The following is a 21,878-nucleotide window of genomic DNA, read 5'->3' on the forward strand; positions in this document are numbered from 1 at the left end:
ACCCATTCAATCTGTGCTGTTTCTGTGAAACAGACAACAGGTATGAAAAATGATCCCACAAAGCACTATATAATCAATACACCATCACTTTGTGACAGTATCTTTTTATATCAAAATGAATAAGCTTCTGAATACCATTTTCTACTATGGCCTACTCATGATAAATACATGGACTATCATTTACCCCTACTTACACCTTCTTTGGAAAGGTTACATACAGATAATATGAATATTTAAGATTTTTTCCATCAGTCAGAGAATGGAGAGAAGCATCACTGCCAACAATAAGATATTAATCTGATGGGCTTTATAAGTGAATTTGTAGAATTATTTAAAAGCCATAGTTCTCTTTTTTCTAAGACTAGAAATGTGAACTTAATGGTTTTGTACATCCTACACTGGAAATACAAAAAAAAAAACCAACCTGAAAGCATACCATTATCGTAGATGATACTATTATCACAGGTTCAGGTTACATTCTGAGTTTTACTATTTTATTTGAATGTTTTAATTCACCCTGATGATGATTGCAGGGCCTCCAACATTTGGAAACAGCTATGCACTTGTGCGCTTGAGCTCTTTCATTCTTTCCTCTGTTGTCTCACATTCTTCACAACTTCAGCAATTTTTCCTTTCTGCTTAAAGAGATTTGCTTGACAGTAGCTAATAAATCATTGTCCCTTAAACATGCTGTTGAAGTTTCCACAAAGCTGGAGCTTCCTAAATTAGTACACATATCTTTATGCTCTGCATATCTGCAAAATGGTGTGGTCAAATCCTCTGCAGAGTACTGCAATAACCCCTTCTCCCCAGTCCTACCATTGTAACTGCCCAGCACTGATTTGCTGCTGAATCCTGTACCATAGTATGAAGCAAGTTCCGTTGCAAAAAAAAATGTTCTTCATCCTAAGTGCCACAGAAGTGAATTTCACTCATGAGTATCCCTTTAGACTTCTCTCAGAGTTCTTTTCATTCCCATTCTTTCCTTCTCTGCCCATTTTGCTTCCTGTAACTCTTTTTGTACCTGACTGCAAGCTAGACTCAAAGAGAGATTTAGATGAGGCAATGACAGACAAGGCAGCCACTCATTTTCAAATGCCCAGACCTGGAGAAAATCTATAATCCTTAATTGGGCATCTGCATTCCTTATTTAGTTCTTAGGAGTGCTTCATAAACTGCCTACTTCAATGGGAGGTAATCCCCTCTCATGCTAGATCTGCTGACTCAGGACTGCAACGTTTGCACCCATGGGGTACCCCAGGGCACGCCACCCTCCCCGCCAAGGGAGGAACCGCCATCAGCTCTTGGACAGAAAGGCAGCAGCTTCTCACTCCTCGTGCAAAACAGGAGGAGAAGGTAGACACCTGGGAGATCATTTTTTAAACAATATTGTTTTCATGCCCTCCTGAGCTGCGTGACTGAAGTCAGTCATCTCCACGCACCTACTGAGAGGCACTGGTACTGGCAGAGAGTCAGGGAGAGCAGAGCCTTTGCTGCTCATCCTGATGATGCTGTGCCACTGCAAAGGGGGAGATTTATAGGCTCAGAAAGAAGACAAGTGATATAGAGAATAATTTAGAACCTTTGAGGTAAGGGCACTCAGGAGACATTAGTCCTGAACCGGCATTACAAAGATGAGCAATTGACTAAAACAAGAAACTGCATTTAAAGTGAGGCTGGCCACTAGGGCTACAGCAACTGAGAAGAGTAGAACAACTAGAAGGAGGAAGAGAGTAAAAGCTTGGATAACAGTATAGCTGCTGAGATCTTGATTCTACTTGAAATCCTCCTTAAAATACCAGTAGCCATGATTTTATGGCAACTTTTGGGTTGCTCCTCATGCTTACAATCTCCTTTATGTCCTACGCAGGTCACCTGGATTACCAGTAACAACTCTTTCTCCATCACGGTTGCCCTCTATTATATTCCTCCATTAATTTCTGATTTTTTTCCCAATTACCAACAAATATATCTGACTACACTTAACTGTTACATCCCTTATTGATTTCTTACCAACTTGTTATTTATTTGAAGCAAGTGCTATACCTCTGAGCAGACACAGCTCTCCCTCCCTTATTTCTCTATGTTGGGTTTTTTTCTGCTTTACGGTTGGACTCAATGATCTGAAGAGTTTTTATCAACCTAAACAATTCTATGATAAATACACATTAAAATACTTGAGGAAAACAAAAAGGCTTGGTTAGACAAGCTAGTAGAAGCACATGTTTTCCTGGATGAAGTTTCTGAAACAAAAAATTGTGTTTAAGAAATTAAACCAAAACAAGACAGAATTGTTACTTTGGAAAGCCTTAGCAGTCAATTTCAAAGGCCCATCAGTAGTCTGTGATTATTGTGAGTGGTTAGCATGGGAGAAGGCAGTACGCTTTCTCCGAATAAGGTTTAATGCATATTGATCCTAAACTCGTTCATCCCTTCCTTCAGGAAATGACCTGAAATTACAAGCCACAAACCTCCATGGCACTATTCTTATCTTAAAATGTAAATTATTACTGAACACATAGATGTCCTCGTCCATACTTTAAGACCTCCTGTGGTGTCATGCATATGAATACACTCTCCTCCAGTGGGAAAAAAACTCAATGGCTAATTAGCAGTATGCATAAATAACTTCTGTGGGAAACACACATTTTGGAAGTAGTAATTGGCACGCTGTCTAGCATCTAGTTATGTTGCATGACACACATACGGCTGGAAAGAAGAAAACAATCACTGCCTCAGCCTACTGTAGTATCTTCTTAAATAGCTTAGATGAGTGGAAATGGATATAAAGTGATTATTCCAATTATCAAAGGCTCACAGGAATACACTGAGCTATGAGAAACTTCCCCTTATTTAATGAACTGCTTGAAATTAGAACTGTAAAAAACAGCAAGAGAGTCAAAAGCTGGATGATGTTCAGCCAACCTAACTGCAGCAGCGCAGGGCAGCAGCATGCACCAAGCAAATGGGGACATGTCCCTCTTCCCAATGTGTGCTGACAAACACCACTTAAGATCTCTGAAGGACTCCAACTAGACTTGAAAAGAACAAAAATGACATTTAAATTTACTTTGAATATCATTTATCTATTGCATAGATTTACTGAAACATGCTGCTCTTTGCTACTATCTTCTGGCGTTTGTCTGTTACAGTGGTGTGCCAAAAGTGAACCGTTTCATTAAAATCTGAAACAAAAGGAACTGGTACTCTCAGTTACAAAAAGTCAGGTTTTTTTAAAGATACTACTTGTAGCAGAGAAGTAATGGAGAACACCTGATCACCATGATTCAATGTCTGCACTTAATTCCATTAAGTATTCATTCTCCCAGTGCATTTCAAAATCACCCAAGTGCATTTTCTGAGAAACCTGGAGCAGTATCTTCTTTATAAAATAAAATTACAGACAGATTTGATTTCTTGGTTTTCCACAAAGTTATAACTGTGCAGAATTTCAGCTGCTTCATGAATAGAACTACAGAGGTCTCCTTTAACTTAAGTCTTTGGGAGTTTGGGGATATTTTTTTGCAATTTAACATATTCTGCATAAATCCAAACCAGCCATATAAGAAAATCCTCTGGCAGGTTTTTAATGATCTGGGTGAAAACCCACTTTGATATCTCACAATTTAATCAGAGAATAACACCTATATATAATCTGAAATATCAACGATATACTGTTTATGAAAAATTACAGTATTAATTATATGGCATTCCATTCTTATGAACAAATATATTGATCATATGTCTTAGCAACTAAATAAAAGCAGCACTGATAAAAGTATAAAGTATTTAAATACCAATAGTTTCACCCATACAATCTCAGTAAGGTAGCTCAAATTGCTAAGATGTGACCACAGAAAAAGACTTTACATATAAAAATACACAGAACAAAAAAATCAGTAGCACAGGCCAGATACAAATCATACCCCTTACATGGCCTCATTTAGTAATGACTACATGTAAAAAGTGATAATCTATTCTATGCAATCATTTAAGGGATATTTGTGATAAATAACATAATACTAACTAATGTAATCAGAGAGGGCTTAGATTATCAGGACTGAGTTTTAAATAACAGTAGCTAAACACAACTTGTCTTTTTCTCAATTCACTGTAAATTGGTGGTCAATACAGTATAATAACACTTTGGTGTGAATTGCCCTACTCTCTTGCTAGCAACATATAAGGCAGAAAATAGGCTGCATTATTTTGCAGATTTTATTAGTGCTGTTGTAAGCAGTGCTACAAGATGAGGCTTTGCTGTGTGTTCTGACTGTTCCCAGAAGCAAAACACAGACCTGTACATTTTATTCAGATTCTCTTCTCCTCCATTATCATATATCTTTATCTTCGCTTACCAAAACTTTTTCAATGCGTACAATTTACTGAACTTTGACCAAGAGACTGAAGGTTACACTAAATATATATATGTATATATATATATAAAAATATATATATAAATATATATATATAAAAATATATATAAATATATATATAAATAGCTGCTGGAATTATATGGTCCTCACAAATCAAAAAAGGAGATGCTTGAACTTCAGGAGTAATCTTGAGATTGCAAAACCCTTGGAAAAGTGGAACGTGTAAATTAGCAAACAGATTTAAATCTTCTTTAAGTACCTGACAGGTATATCGTGTGCTTTTTTTGACCCAAATACTGTTCATAGTGTGTAACTATCTCTAATTTGAATGCAAGAATGCTGCAAAATCACCAAGTCTACTAGTGGGATTAGACTCACAGTCATGTAACTATTTGTCCATCCATTGCATATATGTCTAGTTATCTCAATGTTTACGGTTCTTACTTCTCTAGGAAGCCCACTGTTCCAAACAAATCAAATTTTAATTATTTTAAATCAAATTACAATTGTGCTTTTGCACAATGTGATTCTACAGCAGGTACTATAACAAAGCTATTACCCCACGTGACTACCATAACTGAACCATGATCCTTATCTATTGGTTTAATTGAGGCAATTAATAGCTAATTTTATATCCCACATCTTTTACCTTTCTAATAAGTAGGGAAAATCCATTAAGGTAATGCAATTATTTAGGTTGGAACATAACAAGGAAGCAATGATAGTTCATTTAGGTTGACCTCACAATAATGTACCTTGCAGTTTGGATGCTACAAAGCTGCAGCTTGCAGCTGTCTAGGACCACATTTTATTTATGGCAATATACATCCTGAATACCTCTACATAAGCTTGTGAATGACATACTGAGATGAACCTTAGCAGCTCTAAATGTTGTTACCACTAAATACAAGAAAAAGCTGTGCATATAAATCCAGCTGTTTCAGAGTATTACTTATAAAAGAAGTACTCGCTACTCCCTTTTTTTGACTTCCTAAAATTTATTACCATTTTACAGTCTGAAGTTGAGGGAAGAGACAAACCAGCTCCTATTGTCCCAGCAAAAAAGGAATTTACATAGCAAATTAATTAGGTTTACATGGGAAAATGATTATGCTGTTAAAATTGTTGCAGAGAAACTAGAGATATGAATGTAAAGGCCGAAACATGACTAAAGAGCCTAGAAATAGTCATGGTTTAATTTTCAAGATTTTTTTTCTCATTCTGAAAAAGTTATACTTCTAGGTACACTGCAGCTTAGAGAATCATAAGGACTGTAAGTTGTTCCAAAATAAGCATTAAATAGAAAAGGTTGGCATTTCCAGTGGTATATGAGATGTGTCACCATCAGAAGGAACTGGGTTATATTAATTTTTTCACCAGCTCTGGATCTGGTAACTTGAATATAGAAAGAACTTTTGATCTTTCTTATTTCTTGTATGAAGCGTGCTTAGGAACAAAACACTTAGGTTTAACATGTCTATGTATAATAAACGTGCATATGCTCAGGAACTCACAGTCATTAATTACATGTTGGTTTTTTTTTCCTGAAAAACAGGTTTAACACATGGTTTTCCACTATCACCAACAAGTTTACTTGCAACAGCTTATAATGAAATTTTCTTCTGCCAAACTGCAAAAGTAATCAAGCCACAAGCCAGTGACATTCAGAAGCATCGTTAGAAAGTCATAAAAATTAGCATCTATAGGTTCTTTCTACTTTCTCAAAAAACCAAAATAAATTAAAAGAATCAGCTAGCCATATAGCAATCTGCACAAAACAAGTTTCTGAAAGCCACATAAACACTGATATTTTGGATACCTAGAACTAGAACAATAAGGAATGAAAAAGTACTAATTTATTCATCAGTGCTTACCGTTACAGAGGTGCAAACTACAGCTGAGTATCAAGGATTTAAATAAACCATCCACAATCACTATGAAGACTAACTGAACAATGCAGCTTAAAGATTTTTTTAAAACTGAAACTTCATAGCAGATGTTAATCCATGGACAATCAAGAACCTGCTTTCTAGCCCATTAAGAAAGACAGTACCTCTTTGATGCAGAGCATTAGCTAAAATAACATAAAAAAAAGAAAAAAATAATTCATGAAATCACATTCCTGCAGAAATGTTAGTTCATATCCATTGGAAAAGAAAGAGAGAAAGAAAAAAGGTTAATGGAAAAGAAATCTGCTATGAAGATGCACAACACTAAAAAGATTTGAGAACAAACATCATGTTTCCACAGACATGTGACACTGTACCTGGTGATGTGGGAATTGCCTTCACACGGTGGTAACGATTACACAGACTGTAATGAAGAACACAATGTGTGACAATGGATGTAGGGAGGGAAAAAGAAAGGGGGGAGGAAAAAAAAAAAAGAGAGAAGGAATGAGAATGATATTAATACACATATAACAAAGATGAACAACTAGAAAACTTCATGGACATACTGAAGAATTAAATGCCCCCTCCAACTCACTTGTGAGACCTCTAAACTAAACTGATCATTACAGACTTCACCCTGACATTTGGTTACTTCTGCAGTAAAGACCGGCCTTCTGTGAATACAGCATTTCAGTTGGTATAACCCTCCGTTATTAGAGCATTACAGGCTGTGGAAACAAGTCCCACCACTGTCACCAGAGGGCAGCTGGGTTTTGGTTGTTGACTATCTTGACCTTACATGTTACATTAAGTCAGGAAAGCATGGAGTTAGATGTTTAACACTTTTGCAACCACTGGAGTCAAATTTTGGTTAAATCAACACAAAACCCACTTAATATATATCATAAAAGTCCACAGAAGGATAGGGGTGTGTATATATAAGAATATATATAAAATGATATATATGTAGAAAAACCACCTCCAACTTCATCCCATGACTGTATCTTCTGTTTTACACTATCAGCCCCACTATTTTGTGAGGAAGAAACAAATGGAGCGGTAAGAGAAGCACGAATCTCACCAAACTGGTTCACTGGTACCCAAGGGGAGCTAAACAAGAGTGGTGTGATGCATCTGTTTTCAGGAAGCCTAATCCAGGCGTTATTGGACCTTATGTGACTGGTTCCCCACAGTGTATTCTGCAGCTGAAACACCGCTTAGGAGGTTCCTGTTGATTCTCTCTTGTACTTCCTTCACTGATGTGCTTAGGCTCCCTCCCCCTGAAAAAGGGCATCGTGTAACTGAAGGGAAGAAGTCTGCTGGGGTTTGGGGGAGCAGGGATTGGGGGCAGCAAAGGGACAGGACCTCTTTAACCACTGTGGGCAACAAAACAAGGGCAACTTTAAGCAGTAGCAAGACTGTTCACGACTCTTCAGCTGATACGCAGACAGAAAAATAAAACTGCAGATAACCTCGGACTACAGCAAACCACCAATTTTTATCTGTCATTTTTATGTAGTGTTTTAATCACTGCCGTAACACTGATATCAGATTTACAAATTTTCTGATACTTTGGTCCACTTAAGGAGTAGACTCAACTGTCAAGATGTAATCGCTGATGAAAAGCATTCATAGAAAGAAATATAAAAGAAATTACACTATAAGGATCTGCTGTTATTATTCATTGTATCCTTTTTTTCATTTTTTCTTTAAGGGTAAATAGCCAGATTACTAACTGTTGGGGGAGGAAAGGGTTGCATATTTAAGTGCAACGCTCTCTTATGCATAGAGAGCACTCAATATGAAAGAAGCTGAGGGACTGCATTCTGCATTTCTGGATTCACAATTAGAAATACAGCCATAAGGACTGGGCTCCTACTATGTTTTGGGTTTTTTTTTTAGTTAGAATACTAGTTCATGAGAAATTAAAGATGTTAGTATTCCTTGGACTGCTCTATGTTTGAATCTGTTCAATAATCTTCTCTCGTCCTGACAATATCCATTTCTTAGAAAGGAAAATACTAGTCTAAATATGATAGAAATTTGCTAGTAAATATGCAAAAAAATGAAAACTTGTTGAACTGGTACTCCTTTGTTTACCGATATTATCTGTATGACCTCGGTTAATATAATGTTATTGTATTTGTATACTATATTGACTAAATAGATTGTATATTTTGCATTTATATATTGTATATTTTGTGTATACACAGATCACGTTCATTTTCTGAACACTACCAACCACGTTATTTTGGAAATAAACGTAAAACTTAGGCTATGGGTCCCTTAAGCTGGCAAGCAAATGAACAATAAATTCACAATAAACAATTACACAGTTCTATTTACTAAAAACTGAGTTTGTATCCATCTTATGCATTTTTTTTTTTTTAAGGCAACTATAATTTAAGTACTATGTAGAGGTTTTGGTTCAGACATTTTACTAGTGTAATTTGAAAAGCATAACAAATGAACAAAATTGAGAAGCCAAATACAACTAAAGCAACACATAATGATGAAAAATAGCATCCATTTTTGCTGGTATTCAGCTGATTTATCTGAAAAATCATTAATACTATTTTCAAATTAATTTAAATTACTTTGTAAATCAGCAATAATTAGATTATAGACTGAAATCCCGTGTTGTAAAGCAAAATTGCTATACATCATGCAGCCAACTGATGGTTCAAAGGGAAATTCTGGAATCTCTGCAAGTTGATTCTTTTTATGCTACCATTCTCCTTAGCGCACCATCACAGCTCTCAATTACTGAGAAAATAAATCTAAAAATAAAGCATGGAACTAAAACCTAGATCAACACAATGTTTTATGTTCTAAAGTCATGTATAAATCAAAGAAGTGAAAGCCATTGTAATAACAGATGAAGTTCAAGGCACCAGGATGAAACAGCAGTTGAATCTACTGAAGCAGGCAGCAAAGTTACCGTGTTATTCCACTTCTTCCTCGTATTTTCATTAAAAGTGGGAAATTTGGCAGTAGTTTAAAATACAGATTCTGCTAAAATTTTGATGGTAGGTCAGCAAAACCATGGTTAGCTGATAGAAGTTAAACGCCTCTACTACTAATTGGATACCACTAAAGACTGAAGGAAAACACTGAACAAAGAGCATTCAACCCAGTTGCCTAAAACAGAAAAGAAGAATCCTTTTCAAAAAGTCTGCTGAGGACTGATAACAATCCCATAATGTGAATAAAAATAATCCTAAATGCAAACCAACACCAGCATCAAGATTCAAATTTCAGTGCAAAGGGTCCTGCTGAAGCCACCCAAAGCTCTGTCACAGTTCATTTGGCTTTCTGTATAGCTGGGCTTCATCCTGGACTGACAATGTCACCACAGGCAAACACAACACATTCCTAGAATTTGGTTTCTACTTTGCATTTTATTACAATTTCAATAAAAAGTTTGGGGAATAATCCCCCTACTCCTCCATCCTTTGCATGGCAACCTATTTCCTATTCCCACACGAATAAATCAGTATTTTAGGGGGGCAGGCACATTTTCTGTCTGCTGTTGAAATTCACCCACAGAGAAGTTGTGCCACTTAATCACTGGTTTGGGCGGTCAGGAGGAACACCTGGAAGGCATTTTTTCCTCTTTCACCACAGTCCAAAACAGTCATGGGACAAACGGTTCTCACTGCTGATGTAGACATAGTTAGCAGCTGTAAGATTTGAAAGGCAAACACTGACATGAAAAGGTAAAAATCCTCAAGAAGGACACCCACCCACCTCCTAAAAAGAAAAAACAAAAAACCCCCAGAGGATCAAGGGACAGCCACCCAGCAGCAGGATTAGCTGCTCCAGGGAGCCACTGAGGGAGACCTTTCCTCACCCGACTGGCCAAAAGGGAATGAAGAAGGTCGTATAAGACTGATTTCTCTGAGGGTTTTTCCTGTGACACCCTTTCAGCTCTCAGTCAGCAATGCTCTGTGTTGAGCGCATCAAGTGGCAATTTCTTTCATTAATTTCTGCTGGGTAAACTCTGTTCTTCCACATGTCACTTCCCATTCCCTTGCATTGATTCTTTGATTGATTGCACCCGTCTGCCTATGAATCAATTCAGAATCCTTATTCCTACTGCCCTACACTGTAAACTACTTCTCCCAGATGAAGCCATAAAAAAAGGTTGTCCTAAAAATATATGTCTCATTTCCTGTTTTAGAAAGACAATTTGTCCTTCTCCTTATTTTTTCATACAATTTCCTTCACGAGTATCATCAGTACTACATTTCTTGCTATGTCTTAATTTGAATGGTTCACAATTGTGTTGGCTATGTCTCTTTATTGGGAAAGAAAAATGTTTTTGTCTGGAAACATCCAATAATCACTTGGAAACATTCCATAAGAATTGTTGCAAAATGAATGTTTATAAATACTTCCTTGATATAAATAGATTTCCTGACACTTTTATAACAAACCTCCAAATAAAAGACATAGTCCTAAATAAATAGCTAATATTTGGTAAAACAATTCATATTATCTCTCCAATGGAGCATGTATAATAAGTATTTTGCCACAAAAGGGAACAGTTACAATTAATTATTTCTATGATGGTTAACCAGCATGAGAGTACTGCACACTTAATCTTTCATCAACAAATTTTATATGGGACTGTAACAGAGAGAGATTTATAGGAAGACTGGGAAAAGACTCACATTAGTAAATTTTCATGGGGGTTAACTCCACATGTAGCGACAGCACAAAAACAGGAGGTTAAGGGAGGGGATTTGTGAGTTTGGCCTCGCTGGAAGTTTTGAATGCTGGGGGAAAGTGACAGGACACAATTTAACAGAGGCAGGCTCACGAGGATTTGTATTCAACCTTGAGACTCAGAATGAGACTTCTACATTTAATTCTCAAGGTAAGGGATCAAAAAGTCCGGTGCAATAACTCCTCATATATATCATGCTCAAGTACCTTACTCCATGAGTAGACATACTGATTTTAATTAATCAATCCATTTATTTCCAGGCATTTTGCTGACTGGAAAAAATCCTTCTTTCCAAACTCACTAAGTTCTGCCTTTAATTTGCCTTTTAATGTAAAAGTAGGAGTGCTTTGGCATGAGAGATTCATGCACAAGATAACCTTTAGCTATCCAGAGTCACGTCCACAGCAAAACACAACAGCAATCCAGCTGTCCTGTAAAACAAGAGTTTGGTGCCAGGTACCTTCAACAAACAGCAAGAGAAGCAGGCAAACATTGTCCTTTACACGCTATTTTGGCAAGCACCCACATCTGGCATCTTCTGTGAGGCCCTGTTGGAAGCCACAGAGTCTGGGAACATTGCTGTATGAAAACCATATCTGAAACTTAAAGTTTGCTTAACTGCTTCATCAAGATGGTGATCAACATTACTCTGGAGTTGTTCTGGGCAAAGAACAAACTTCCCTTCATTTCCTCTTGAAAGCTCAAGGCTGCTTCCTAAATTCATTGGTACATTGCAGCAGCTATTCAAGAGGATGAATTAGGTTTACACAGACTTTTTTAGGGATTTTATTTCATCAGAATGATCCCCTCCACCAATTTAACACTAGTACACACTTTTCCTATTGAAATATTAGATTGCTTCTCACCATATAAAACCTAAACTCGACAGCAGCATAATTGCAAAATGGTATTGAATATTTCATCTTCCACCAACCCAGAAGATATATATGTAGAATCATACCTATCACTGGTTCATCCCAAATTGTCACTGTTATAATTTAAAAGAATCAAAGAAGTTATACCATCAAAAATAAGACTGACTGAAGAAGAAATAGCTAAGAAAATTGCTGGTAGGATTCCATACAGAGCCCAGTATATACCAAGTCCTCCTTACAAGGGATGCTGAATACCAATTTTTTGCAGAAGTTCAGGAGTTTTCAGTGTGGCTAGACCCTCATCTCCGTTAAACACAAGACATTCTGTGAAACCACTTCAAAATTTTCAGCAAGAAAATCCTGTGACAATCATGAAAGATGCAGTTAGGGACCCTGATTACTAAGCCAGAGCATCAGTTAGGAGCTATTGCAGACTGCTACAGTTTAAAACAGGCTTGTGGCTTATAGTAAGCTACGCAGGGACGACAGAGAATGCTGCAGGAGAATAGCACTCTTCCAGATTCCACACTGGTGTGGACCTACCACACACTTACAAGAAACATGGACTTTTCCAATAGACTCCAAAAGCCCATTAAAGCTTGTTGACCTTTATGAATTATGTGTAAATGTATAAGAAGAAACCAACTCTGTGCCATAGAAAAATGATTTCATGTAATGCAAACACATTAAAAAAATAAAATACATTGTGGTTGTGATAAGAACAATAGTGGGGGGGAAATCAAAACACCTCAAAGATAAAAAAAGATAAAAACACCATCAGCCTGAACAAATGTGTGAACTTTCTGACATTACTTCCATTGAAGCAAGGGATGCTTGCCATCTAAATACTCTCAATACCTTGAAGCATTTGTTCTTGAGGGATTTTTGTTTCTTTGTTCTACAGAAAAATTCCTAACTGGGCGTGAATGACAAAGTGGGGGCACAAGGGATCCTAATGGGTGAGTTTTGTATATTCAGCTTGTACAATGTGTCTAAACATTCAGCTTGTAGCAATTATTTCATCAGCTTGTACTACAAGCTCTTGGTTTTCCACTGTGCTAATGAGTTGAGCAGATGTAAATAGAAAGATATTGCTCAGAAATAAAATGTCTCATGTTTCTCTCTGAGGATACCAATCAGACAAAAAGAAAAAGAGCAAATCAATCCCAGATTTACTTAACCTTGCTATAGCATAAAATCCTAGTTACAGCATGAAATTTTTTCAGGGCTTTTTGATATTGTATTGGTCTTGCATCAATCACATGTAATAAGGATGGTTATAGACCTGTTATAGTTCCATGCTCTTTAACTATAAAAAAAAGAGAACAGTAATATCAGAAAGAAAAACGAGAGCCTTATTGACAAAACTGAAAAGATGATTTCTTTTGGCAGATGTCTTCCAAAAAATCACAGAACAACATAACATTGAAAACTATTATTCAATAGCAACATGGAAGTGTCATGCATATATATTTTAAATAATTCCATAATTGTTATAACATTTCAATTTATATCTGTATGTCTCATATCCTCCGTGGAGGAGGTCAGAACATGACAACTGGTTAAATCTGTCAAACTGCATGGTTTTATGTACATCAGCGTGCCCTGTTACTATCCCAGTTATTTTGCTGACCTAGAAGGCCATATTGGGCACATTTGATTTTTCACTGAGATACACACACACACACTCTCTTAGAATGTATCTTCCACGTCTGGGCTTGAGAAAAAGCAATCTGGGTTTGCAAAGTCTTTTAAAAGCTAAGTAGGGTTTCCTTACAAGAAAATAATCAATGTCACTTCCTGAATAATAAGTGGCAAAGATTTGCAAAAAAGCATGTGCAAACACTTTGAAAGGTGTTTGAGTTTTTACTTCTAGATTTCCTACTGGAAATCATCCAAGAATTATGGCAGTATGTATAGTATGATTTGTATAATCTTGCTAATTCCTCTGTTCAACTTCATGGCTGAAGCAGAAGAGTTTTCAACACAAAAGTTTCAAGAACTGGCAATGTCCAAGAGTTTGAATTAAATGTCATTTCCACCCTTGCTGCTGCTGTCAGTTTTATGAGCTGTGGCACACACAGAATATATTGCATACTTCGAGCATGCTCAGCAGTGTTATTTTAAAACCATGACAGATGTATAGCCCCAGCAGGGTCTCACATTACAGAAGCCACAGCAACCCTGCCACACAGCTGATCCCTTTGTTCACAGAGGCAGAGTATCACCCAGGAAAGCCAACTGCCCAAACCCATACAATTCTTCCACCTATTAAGTTCCTACTGAATTCCAGCTCAATTTCTACATTTTATTCTGCTAACTTTAGGTTCTTCATGAGACTGACACAATTACTGGAGACGTTTTTTATTTACCAAGTGCTCACCTGTAAGAAGAGGAATGAAAACATACAGAGTAACACTGGTCCTAACACTGAAGATTGGTCTCTTGACTTGGTACAGTATGACTAATTTGTTGATTATGTCTGAAGAGCTCTGAAGTTCACCACCTTCATAGCAACTTGCAAACACACTTTTTTCTTCAAGCCCATTCATGATAAAGTCAAGGAAAAAAGACAGTGAGTGGGAATCCACTCTGTATATTTCCAATGAAAATTTGATGTAATCAATTGTCGAGGATGATGAATCCATAAAAAATGAACTGCTATAATTGAGAGAACATTATGGTAGGATCTTTAGTTAGCATCTCTCCCATACATTTCTTTAAAAACTCATATGCCATCTTTAAAACAAGTTTTTAATATATCCAATTATACATCAAACAATAATCTATCTCCTGGTGAGAAAAATAAAATTGTGCATCTATAACAAGCAAAAACTCATATGAGAAGCAATCTAAGCTTCTGAAATGACAGTTCTGTCATGACAAAGTATTTATTTGATGAGAAGGAATAAATTTTTTCCCCATCATTTTCCTAGTCTTTCTAACCCAGGAAAACTTTCTTTCTTGAGCTGGCTTTTCCCTTGTACAGAAAAATATCAACTGTCTTTGCAATGTTAGGAGGCTGTCATATACCACAAAGCCCCAGGGTTGTCTGTTCACAATACGGAACTCCACTTGTGAAAGCAAGAATTTTTTAATTTCCTACGGAGATACCAGGACTGCATAGGTATTTAAAGTTCTTGCAGGTAGAATGATAAAAGGTTCCTCTTTCATGAGAGGGACACAAATACCGCTTATCCCACCTGAGCGCCAACACAGCTATGAGTATGGCTGGCCTGTCAAGAGTATCAGTGTTTAAGGTGAAAATCCAAACAAAATAGCTACAGTTGTAGCTTCTTTTCTTAGAAAGGGTACGGATTCCAGGGTATTTGGCTTGGTAGCCCACAGCCTTAAACCCCATTTCAACCCTGCTGCAAAGCTATTACTCTAACAAGGCAGCAAATTAGACCAAGAATAACTTTGGTGTGAAAGCTGATTTAGAGCTACCTTAGCATGTAATACAGACAATCCTTCCACCAGCAGCAAAACAATTGAATGTGTGTGATAACTGCCAGAGACAAAACAATCATGCTAATCAACCTCATATTCGCACACCTAGTCACAAAAAGGCCAGATACTAGAAGCCTAAGAGCTTAACCACAGCTTTTCAAGGCTTTTGTTACGGTTTTCAATGGTGAACTTTTATGAAGTGAAGCCACAGTAGCTGTTGTTGACTCCATTTGCCTAAAAATCTCAAAAGTTTTAAAAATTTAGATTTCCTCAAAACGGGAAAGAGATTCAATACACAGAGTTCAAAGTCTATGAGGAATGTCTTCAAATCACACAGGACGGAGGGACAGGACTAGATTCAGTTTTGACCCAGACATATGTACAGAGCTATGATAAGGTTGGAAAACTCACACGTTATTTGCTGAATTTGAGACACCTTCAATTATTTTTTATAGCTTTGTCTTTTAGCCAGAATTGCCTAAGTCACATCCAGAAAGCTTCAGTCAAAGTCCTGCTACCATCTGCCTTGACCTGAAATCTAGCCAGGTATGACATTGTATAATTTCAGGTGTATGTGGCCTGTCTTCACTGGAAACTGGGTCATTAATGTGCCCTTCAACTTTGCTGAACTCCACTTCAGGTGAGCTTTGTGTACTTCTGGGTTTCTTTGGGAATCATTTGTCCAGCTCTGCTCAGAAATTTCACCAGTTAATTGGATGTTGTCCCTCCTTCAATTGGATGCTCTCCTTCCCTCAGCAGCAATCCTCGGGCAGCCAGATCTGCCATTTTATATTAGTCTTCCACTGAGTAACAAACACAAACACAAACAGATTTAATAAAGTCGAGAATTTGTTCAGTTGATTCCCAGATGGGTCTGAGATGGTAAGGTGGCAGTAAAATGGCAAGGCCATGCCCAGGGTCTCCAAAGAGGATATGGTTGAGAGGCAGCATTTATTGAGTCAATGAATTCTAACAGCATAAACTTATTCACGTTTCAAAAGGAAAAATTATTTTCACACGAAATTACAGGGCAAACAGAAAGAAGGGATTTGCTCCTCTTTAAAGACAGAATTGGAATGGTAAATCATAGGAAGGGACTGCAGAAGAAATTAATTTCAGAATGATATTTTTTCCCCAATACTATGTTAAAACAAAAGTTAGAGAAATAGTAAGTAACACAATCCTTGCTACTGTCATCCCTAACAAATATCCAGGGAATACTCACCGGTTTATAATGCCTCTCTAGCTTACGGGCTAGTTTGAAAAAAAGTGCTTTCCCCATGTTTTATCATTTGTAACTACAGTAACCATCTTATCTTTTCATTTAGATGCTGCTTTAGTAAACAAGTAAGTGGCTGACATGCCATGACAGGTGATTAAGATTGTGTATTATACAGTATTCAGAATTCTCTTCCCAGGTTATCAACCCAAGCATAATGATGTGTTTTAAAAACATGCACACTTGGAGAATTCCTTTGATAACAACAGTATCCCAAATGTTTATGCAGCTGTTTAGCAAAGATGCTCTTTCGGACAAGAGTGGCTGGTTTAGACATGTGCATAGAGAGAAAATTTCTCTGTGATACAACTATCCTTATAGATTTACGGAGTCAAAAATAGTTTAAATGTGGGTTTGAAAGTTTAGAAAACTTTTAGGTCAGCAAAAAGGGCTACATACTATCAGGCCATAATTCATTCTGCAAAATGTTTCATTTTGCTAAAATACAAGTTCCAAAAGATTTTACAAGAACAACTGGTAAATCTTTCTTTAATAATTATGATAATATATTAAAATAAAAAAGTAATAATAATAATAATAACAACAACAACAACAATTGTTTTAGCCTATCAGACCCCTCATTTTCTCTTTTATCTGTTTTGCTAGCTTGCTTCTGAGATTTTTTTGTACAGCAATAATAAGAGAATCAAGGGTACAGGAAATGCTTTATATTACTTGCTTTTAAGTTATACTATATACATTTACTTTATTCTTACTAGAACGTCATACATAGTCCTTTATGACATAGGACTGAAAATGAGCATCAAGCTTTTTGAGTTCTAAAACAAGCTGATATAATTCTATTTGGTTTTTGCTAAGCAAAAAGCAATTCATATCCATATTTAGAATAAGTAGACTTTGTTTACAATATATCACACATTACAGAAAATATTCTGATGTTTGGGTAATTCAGACCTCTGTATTAGTAAATTTGCCTCAGCAATATAACTAAGATGTTAAATTAGAAGTCTAAAATATTGTCAAAAATATAGTCTACTTAGTCCTACCTATAAATGTATCTTTTATGTTTAAAAGTTATTATATTTAAATATAAGCTAAAATATAAATATTTATTCATATAGCCTTTAGAGTACCTCCTGGTTATCCTTGTTGGTACTATTACCTGTTTCACTCTGCGAACCTTTCAAACTTTGTAATGAAAATTTGAATCTAAATCCTTTGATATAACCTCCCATGGAAGTAAATAAGCTTTGAATCCAGCAGAAATTTGCAGTTTTTCAAAAACTATCATAAACACTTTAAATGCTTAAAGCTGTCTCCTCTTCTTTGGTCTCAAAATAGGAAAAGTTTTTTCCCCTCTAAATCAGGGGAAAAATAAACACCATCAAAAAGAAATACATCCAAGATTAGGTATTTTAACATTTATGATTGCCTTCTATCCTCCCCAAAACTATCCAAATAAAGTTAAAGGCTTGACATCATGTTTTCACTGTGAAAACATTGTTCAGGTTGTTTTTCTTTAGCACCAGCGAAGACAAAATTTGAATACACCATTTTCTCTGTTGGGGAAAAAGTTTCAACACCTACCACCTACCAAAACCTAATATACAAGGAACCCAGAACTTCAGCATCAAGTGTATAATCTCTGGTACTAATACACCACACACAGCTTTAAAGGCCTCTAGAAGATACAAATGCTCGTAAAAAAATAAGTCAGTAAAGTTTTTATATATGATCAATAAAAACAGATGACAGTTTTAACTGAAGGATTTTAAATACAGCACTGCTTCTCCTAAGTGAGCACTACACACTTCTCCAGCATAAGCTAAGCATGAAATTCCATTCATAGGAATAACCCACCTATAGGACTATTCAGTAAAGACGTGACTCACCAGAAGGCAGCTTTCTGTTTGGAAAAAAAAACACAACAAAAAACAAAAAACAAAAAACAAAACCCCCACACACAAACCCCCAAAACACCTCCTCCACCACCATAAACCCCCAAACAGATAAGTACTCCAGTAAGTTGGAGTATAAACTAAGAAAAAGATGGACATGGAAGAAAACATCATGCCAAAGAAGGGGGTGGGGGTGGGGAATAACAGAGGCAATGACCAGATGTTGTCTGCCTAAGAATCCTAAAGGACCTTGGGGCTGCAATAGCTAAATACTACTTGCAGGATATAATGTCATGCTTAAAACAGCCTTGGCATCTAAGGACTGAAGAATGATAAATGTGATTTCAATGGGGAAAAAATACATGACAGATTGAGAGACCCACAGATGTTGATGTCTGTGCTAGGCATATAATTAGAAATAGCAGAAAGTCTAGAAGTGGCGTACATCAGAATAAATGTTTTCTGCTTGAGAAGAGCTGGCTGGTTGATGGTTTGCCGATGGTACCATGTTATTCGGGATACAGAAGGCAAAGGCTGACTGTTAAGAAATGCAGAACATTACAAGGCTGAGTGGATGGGCATGAAGTGGCTAGAGTGAGATCATCTCTGAATTATGATCTGTGGCTCTGGAATATCAGTTTAACGCTCAGCAGTGCTCAAGAAAACAAAAGGTACACCGGAATTTTTAAGAAAGGGAGAAAATCCAAAGAAGGGTAACAAGGGCTATCAAAATACGGAAAAGTTTCCTGTGCAAGGAACAACCAAATAAAAAAGGGCACTTTATCCTCAAAAAGAAATCATGATAGGACAGGAAAAAGTTGCTAGGAATGAACTATCCACTTAGGGTAATCAAACGAACAAACAAAAGGAGATGGATCTTCCTGCAGCATGTCGCAAGTCACAAATATGCCCTGCACAATCAGTGGGAGGCCTGGAAGCCCCCAGACAAATTGCTCGTAGGCAAGGGACAGAGGAGGGCTGATCTTGTAATGTGTTTAACCCTACTCTGTGCTAACGTAAGGCAGATCAAAGCAGTCTGAAGGCTACAGCAAGTAGGAAAAAATGTGATGTGAGGGTTGACTATTTGTGGATGGTGTGATGAAACCCCTTACTGGAGAGCTATTTGTGCACAGCTCTTAGGTGCCTGTGAAGAGTGATGGACATGTGTACGGAACCAAAGGGTGGGGTGGGGTGGGGAGGGGAGAGAGGACAGAATGAAAAGAAAAGGAAAAAAAAAAAAAAAAAAGTCCTGACTCACAATACTAAGGAACAGCACGAGCATCAAAGAAAACATGAGGTCGTAAATTCCCTCATGAACATACCTAAAATCTGATCAAATCCCAGCTATAGCTGTGCTTGCTGGTAATAGATACAAAGTTAATTTTACCACAATCTGTAGTTGTTAATTAAGTCATACCTTCAGCAACTGGTAACATAGAGTCCCTCTGCTGTGAAGCATCGTGGCAAGCCATAATACATCTCTACCCTCACTGTAGGGATTACTTTGCACACTGAGATTGAAAACCAACAGGACAGGTATGGAAAAAATATTCCATTGAGGGCTATGACATAGCTGGAAGCATATAGGATATGGAGTTGAAAACACCTGGGCTGTGGGAAAGTATAGGGGAAGGCACTATCACAGGGACTTACCACTATTAGATATAATACAGGGTAAGCTGACCTTCGTATGCTTTTATTTAGAAAAATCACTGCAGAAAGCAGCCTAGAATTAGAGAAATGAGGTCCTCTGATCCATTTTAACAATCAGGTCAAGTTGTATGTAGGGGGGCTAAGCTGAAGAATACTCAGTACTAAGTCAATTCATGACTTTAAATACCATCAGGCTCTCACAGCAAGACTATGAAAAGGATTCTGGATACAACTGATTTTCTGTGTATGTTTTTTAGCCAAAAAACTGAAAGCTCTTTTACGTAGCCTGAGTAAACTCTTCATTCAGTTCTATTCTTCAATACAACTAGGTTCTACTTTTGGGTGCACGTGTGAAAATACTCTGTCCTTTCTCTATACATGACTAAGCATGCACATACAAAAGATGTAGTTGCTTCTAGTGCAACTAGTTGCTGCTGTGAAATAATTCAAGTTTCTCTTGTACCTTTTCTCATATTTAGAAGAGCTGGATTTTAATCAAGAGAAATGAATGTCAAACAATTACTCTTCCAAATAGAAAAAAAAATTAGATTAATTTCCCATTAAACAATTGATTCATAAAGTTGTGACTAATGAATAAACATCTCAATTTTCCAAGATAAAACTAATGAATCATTTTACCATCCCAAGTATTCCAGTCTATTAATATTAAATTGTGATTTCATCTTGTTTTTCTTGTCTAGTGTTGAAAGAGAAACAGAATAGTGCCAAGTACTAAGGATGTGCAGGCACATTATTTCTAGCAAAGTAATAGTAATAAAGGAAGAAAGATCTGTGAATTGGCTCATGTATTAGCCATACGGAACACTGCCAATGCAAGTAAGCAACGTTCAGTTCAAAAACTGAGTGAGACCATGAGTCTGATTCAAGACAACACACTACATGGCTGTGCCACATACTTTAATCTCTGCTTTTCTGTGGAATGCTAACAACTCTGAAAGAAACCTTGACCAACAAAATATTTCTGTCTTGGTGTTTTATCTGTCTCAAAGCTGTCGATAAAAGACGACTCCTCTGTTTTCATTGGCTTCATAATTAAAAAGGTGACAGAAAAATCAGAACAGAGGATTAGCTGAATAAAAGGATGGGCATTCTAGCTAAAGCATCATTAACTTATGTGGGCTGTTTTTGGTGCTCTGTTGATACAACACATCTGTTTCATTTTAGCAGGAGGTCAAGCAGCATAACCAAACCCAACAAATGTCAGAGTTAATGTGGTACTGCATCCCAGTAAGCTCAGTTTCAGACATACTTTGGGGTATTCTCATAAAACAGTCTTCCAAATGTACAGGAGACCAAAAGTAGTAGCAGCTCATGTATACATCCCTGTAGCTTCACTTTATTTTGTATCTTAAGCAATGTATTGATCTTTTTGTTGTTGATGCTCTTTTCACCAATACTCACTGATATATATTGCTGCCTCACCTTTTTAAAACATTGCCAAAATGAACAAACTATTATTTACATTTAAGGAGCTTCATAAGCCATCAAATGCTTACAGAGGCCAAATTCTTCCAGGACTTCCAGAACCAAAACTAAATGCTAACCGTGTTTGCACTATGTTTTTTTTAAGTGTCTTTAAGTCTTTAACTGTATTTTTTTAAGCATCTTCTATTGCCAGTAGAAACCAGGATGGAAATATTAAAACCTAAAATAATTGTCAGATTTTACAACTTGTAATAAGGGAAACCTCTGAAGAGTAAGCTTCAGGAATTACTGTCTCTACTTGTTTCTGTACTCCACT

General features: G+C 36.8%; 1 protein-coding gene across 4 annotated transcripts in view; it reads right to left on the reverse strand.

Moving 5' to 3' along the window:
• The window catches only part of CCSER1 (coiled-coil serine rich protein 1), a 713,303-nt gene that overhangs the window by 97,683 nt on the left and 593,742 nt on the right, over positions 1–21,878 (reverse strand). For 2 of the 4 annotated variants that reach the window (XM_055702326.1, XM_055702336.1), the window contains one exon: positions 6,643–6,689. The exons of the other annotated variants lie outside the window; for them this stretch is intronic. In XM_055702326.1, the coding sequence (XP_055558301.1) occupies positions 6,664–6,689 (26 nt within the window). In that variant the 3' untranslated portion in view covers positions 6,643–6,663. The remainder of the gene's footprint in view (positions 1–6,642; positions 6,690–21,878) is intronic. 4 annotated transcript variants of the gene reach the window in all.

The sequence above is a fragment of the Falco cherrug genome, chromosome 1, assembly GCF_023634085.1.
Source record: "Falco cherrug isolate bFalChe1 chromosome 1, bFalChe1.pri, whole genome shotgun sequence".
Lineage (NCBI taxonomy): Eukaryota > Metazoa > Chordata > Aves > Falconiformes > Falconidae > Falco > Falco cherrug.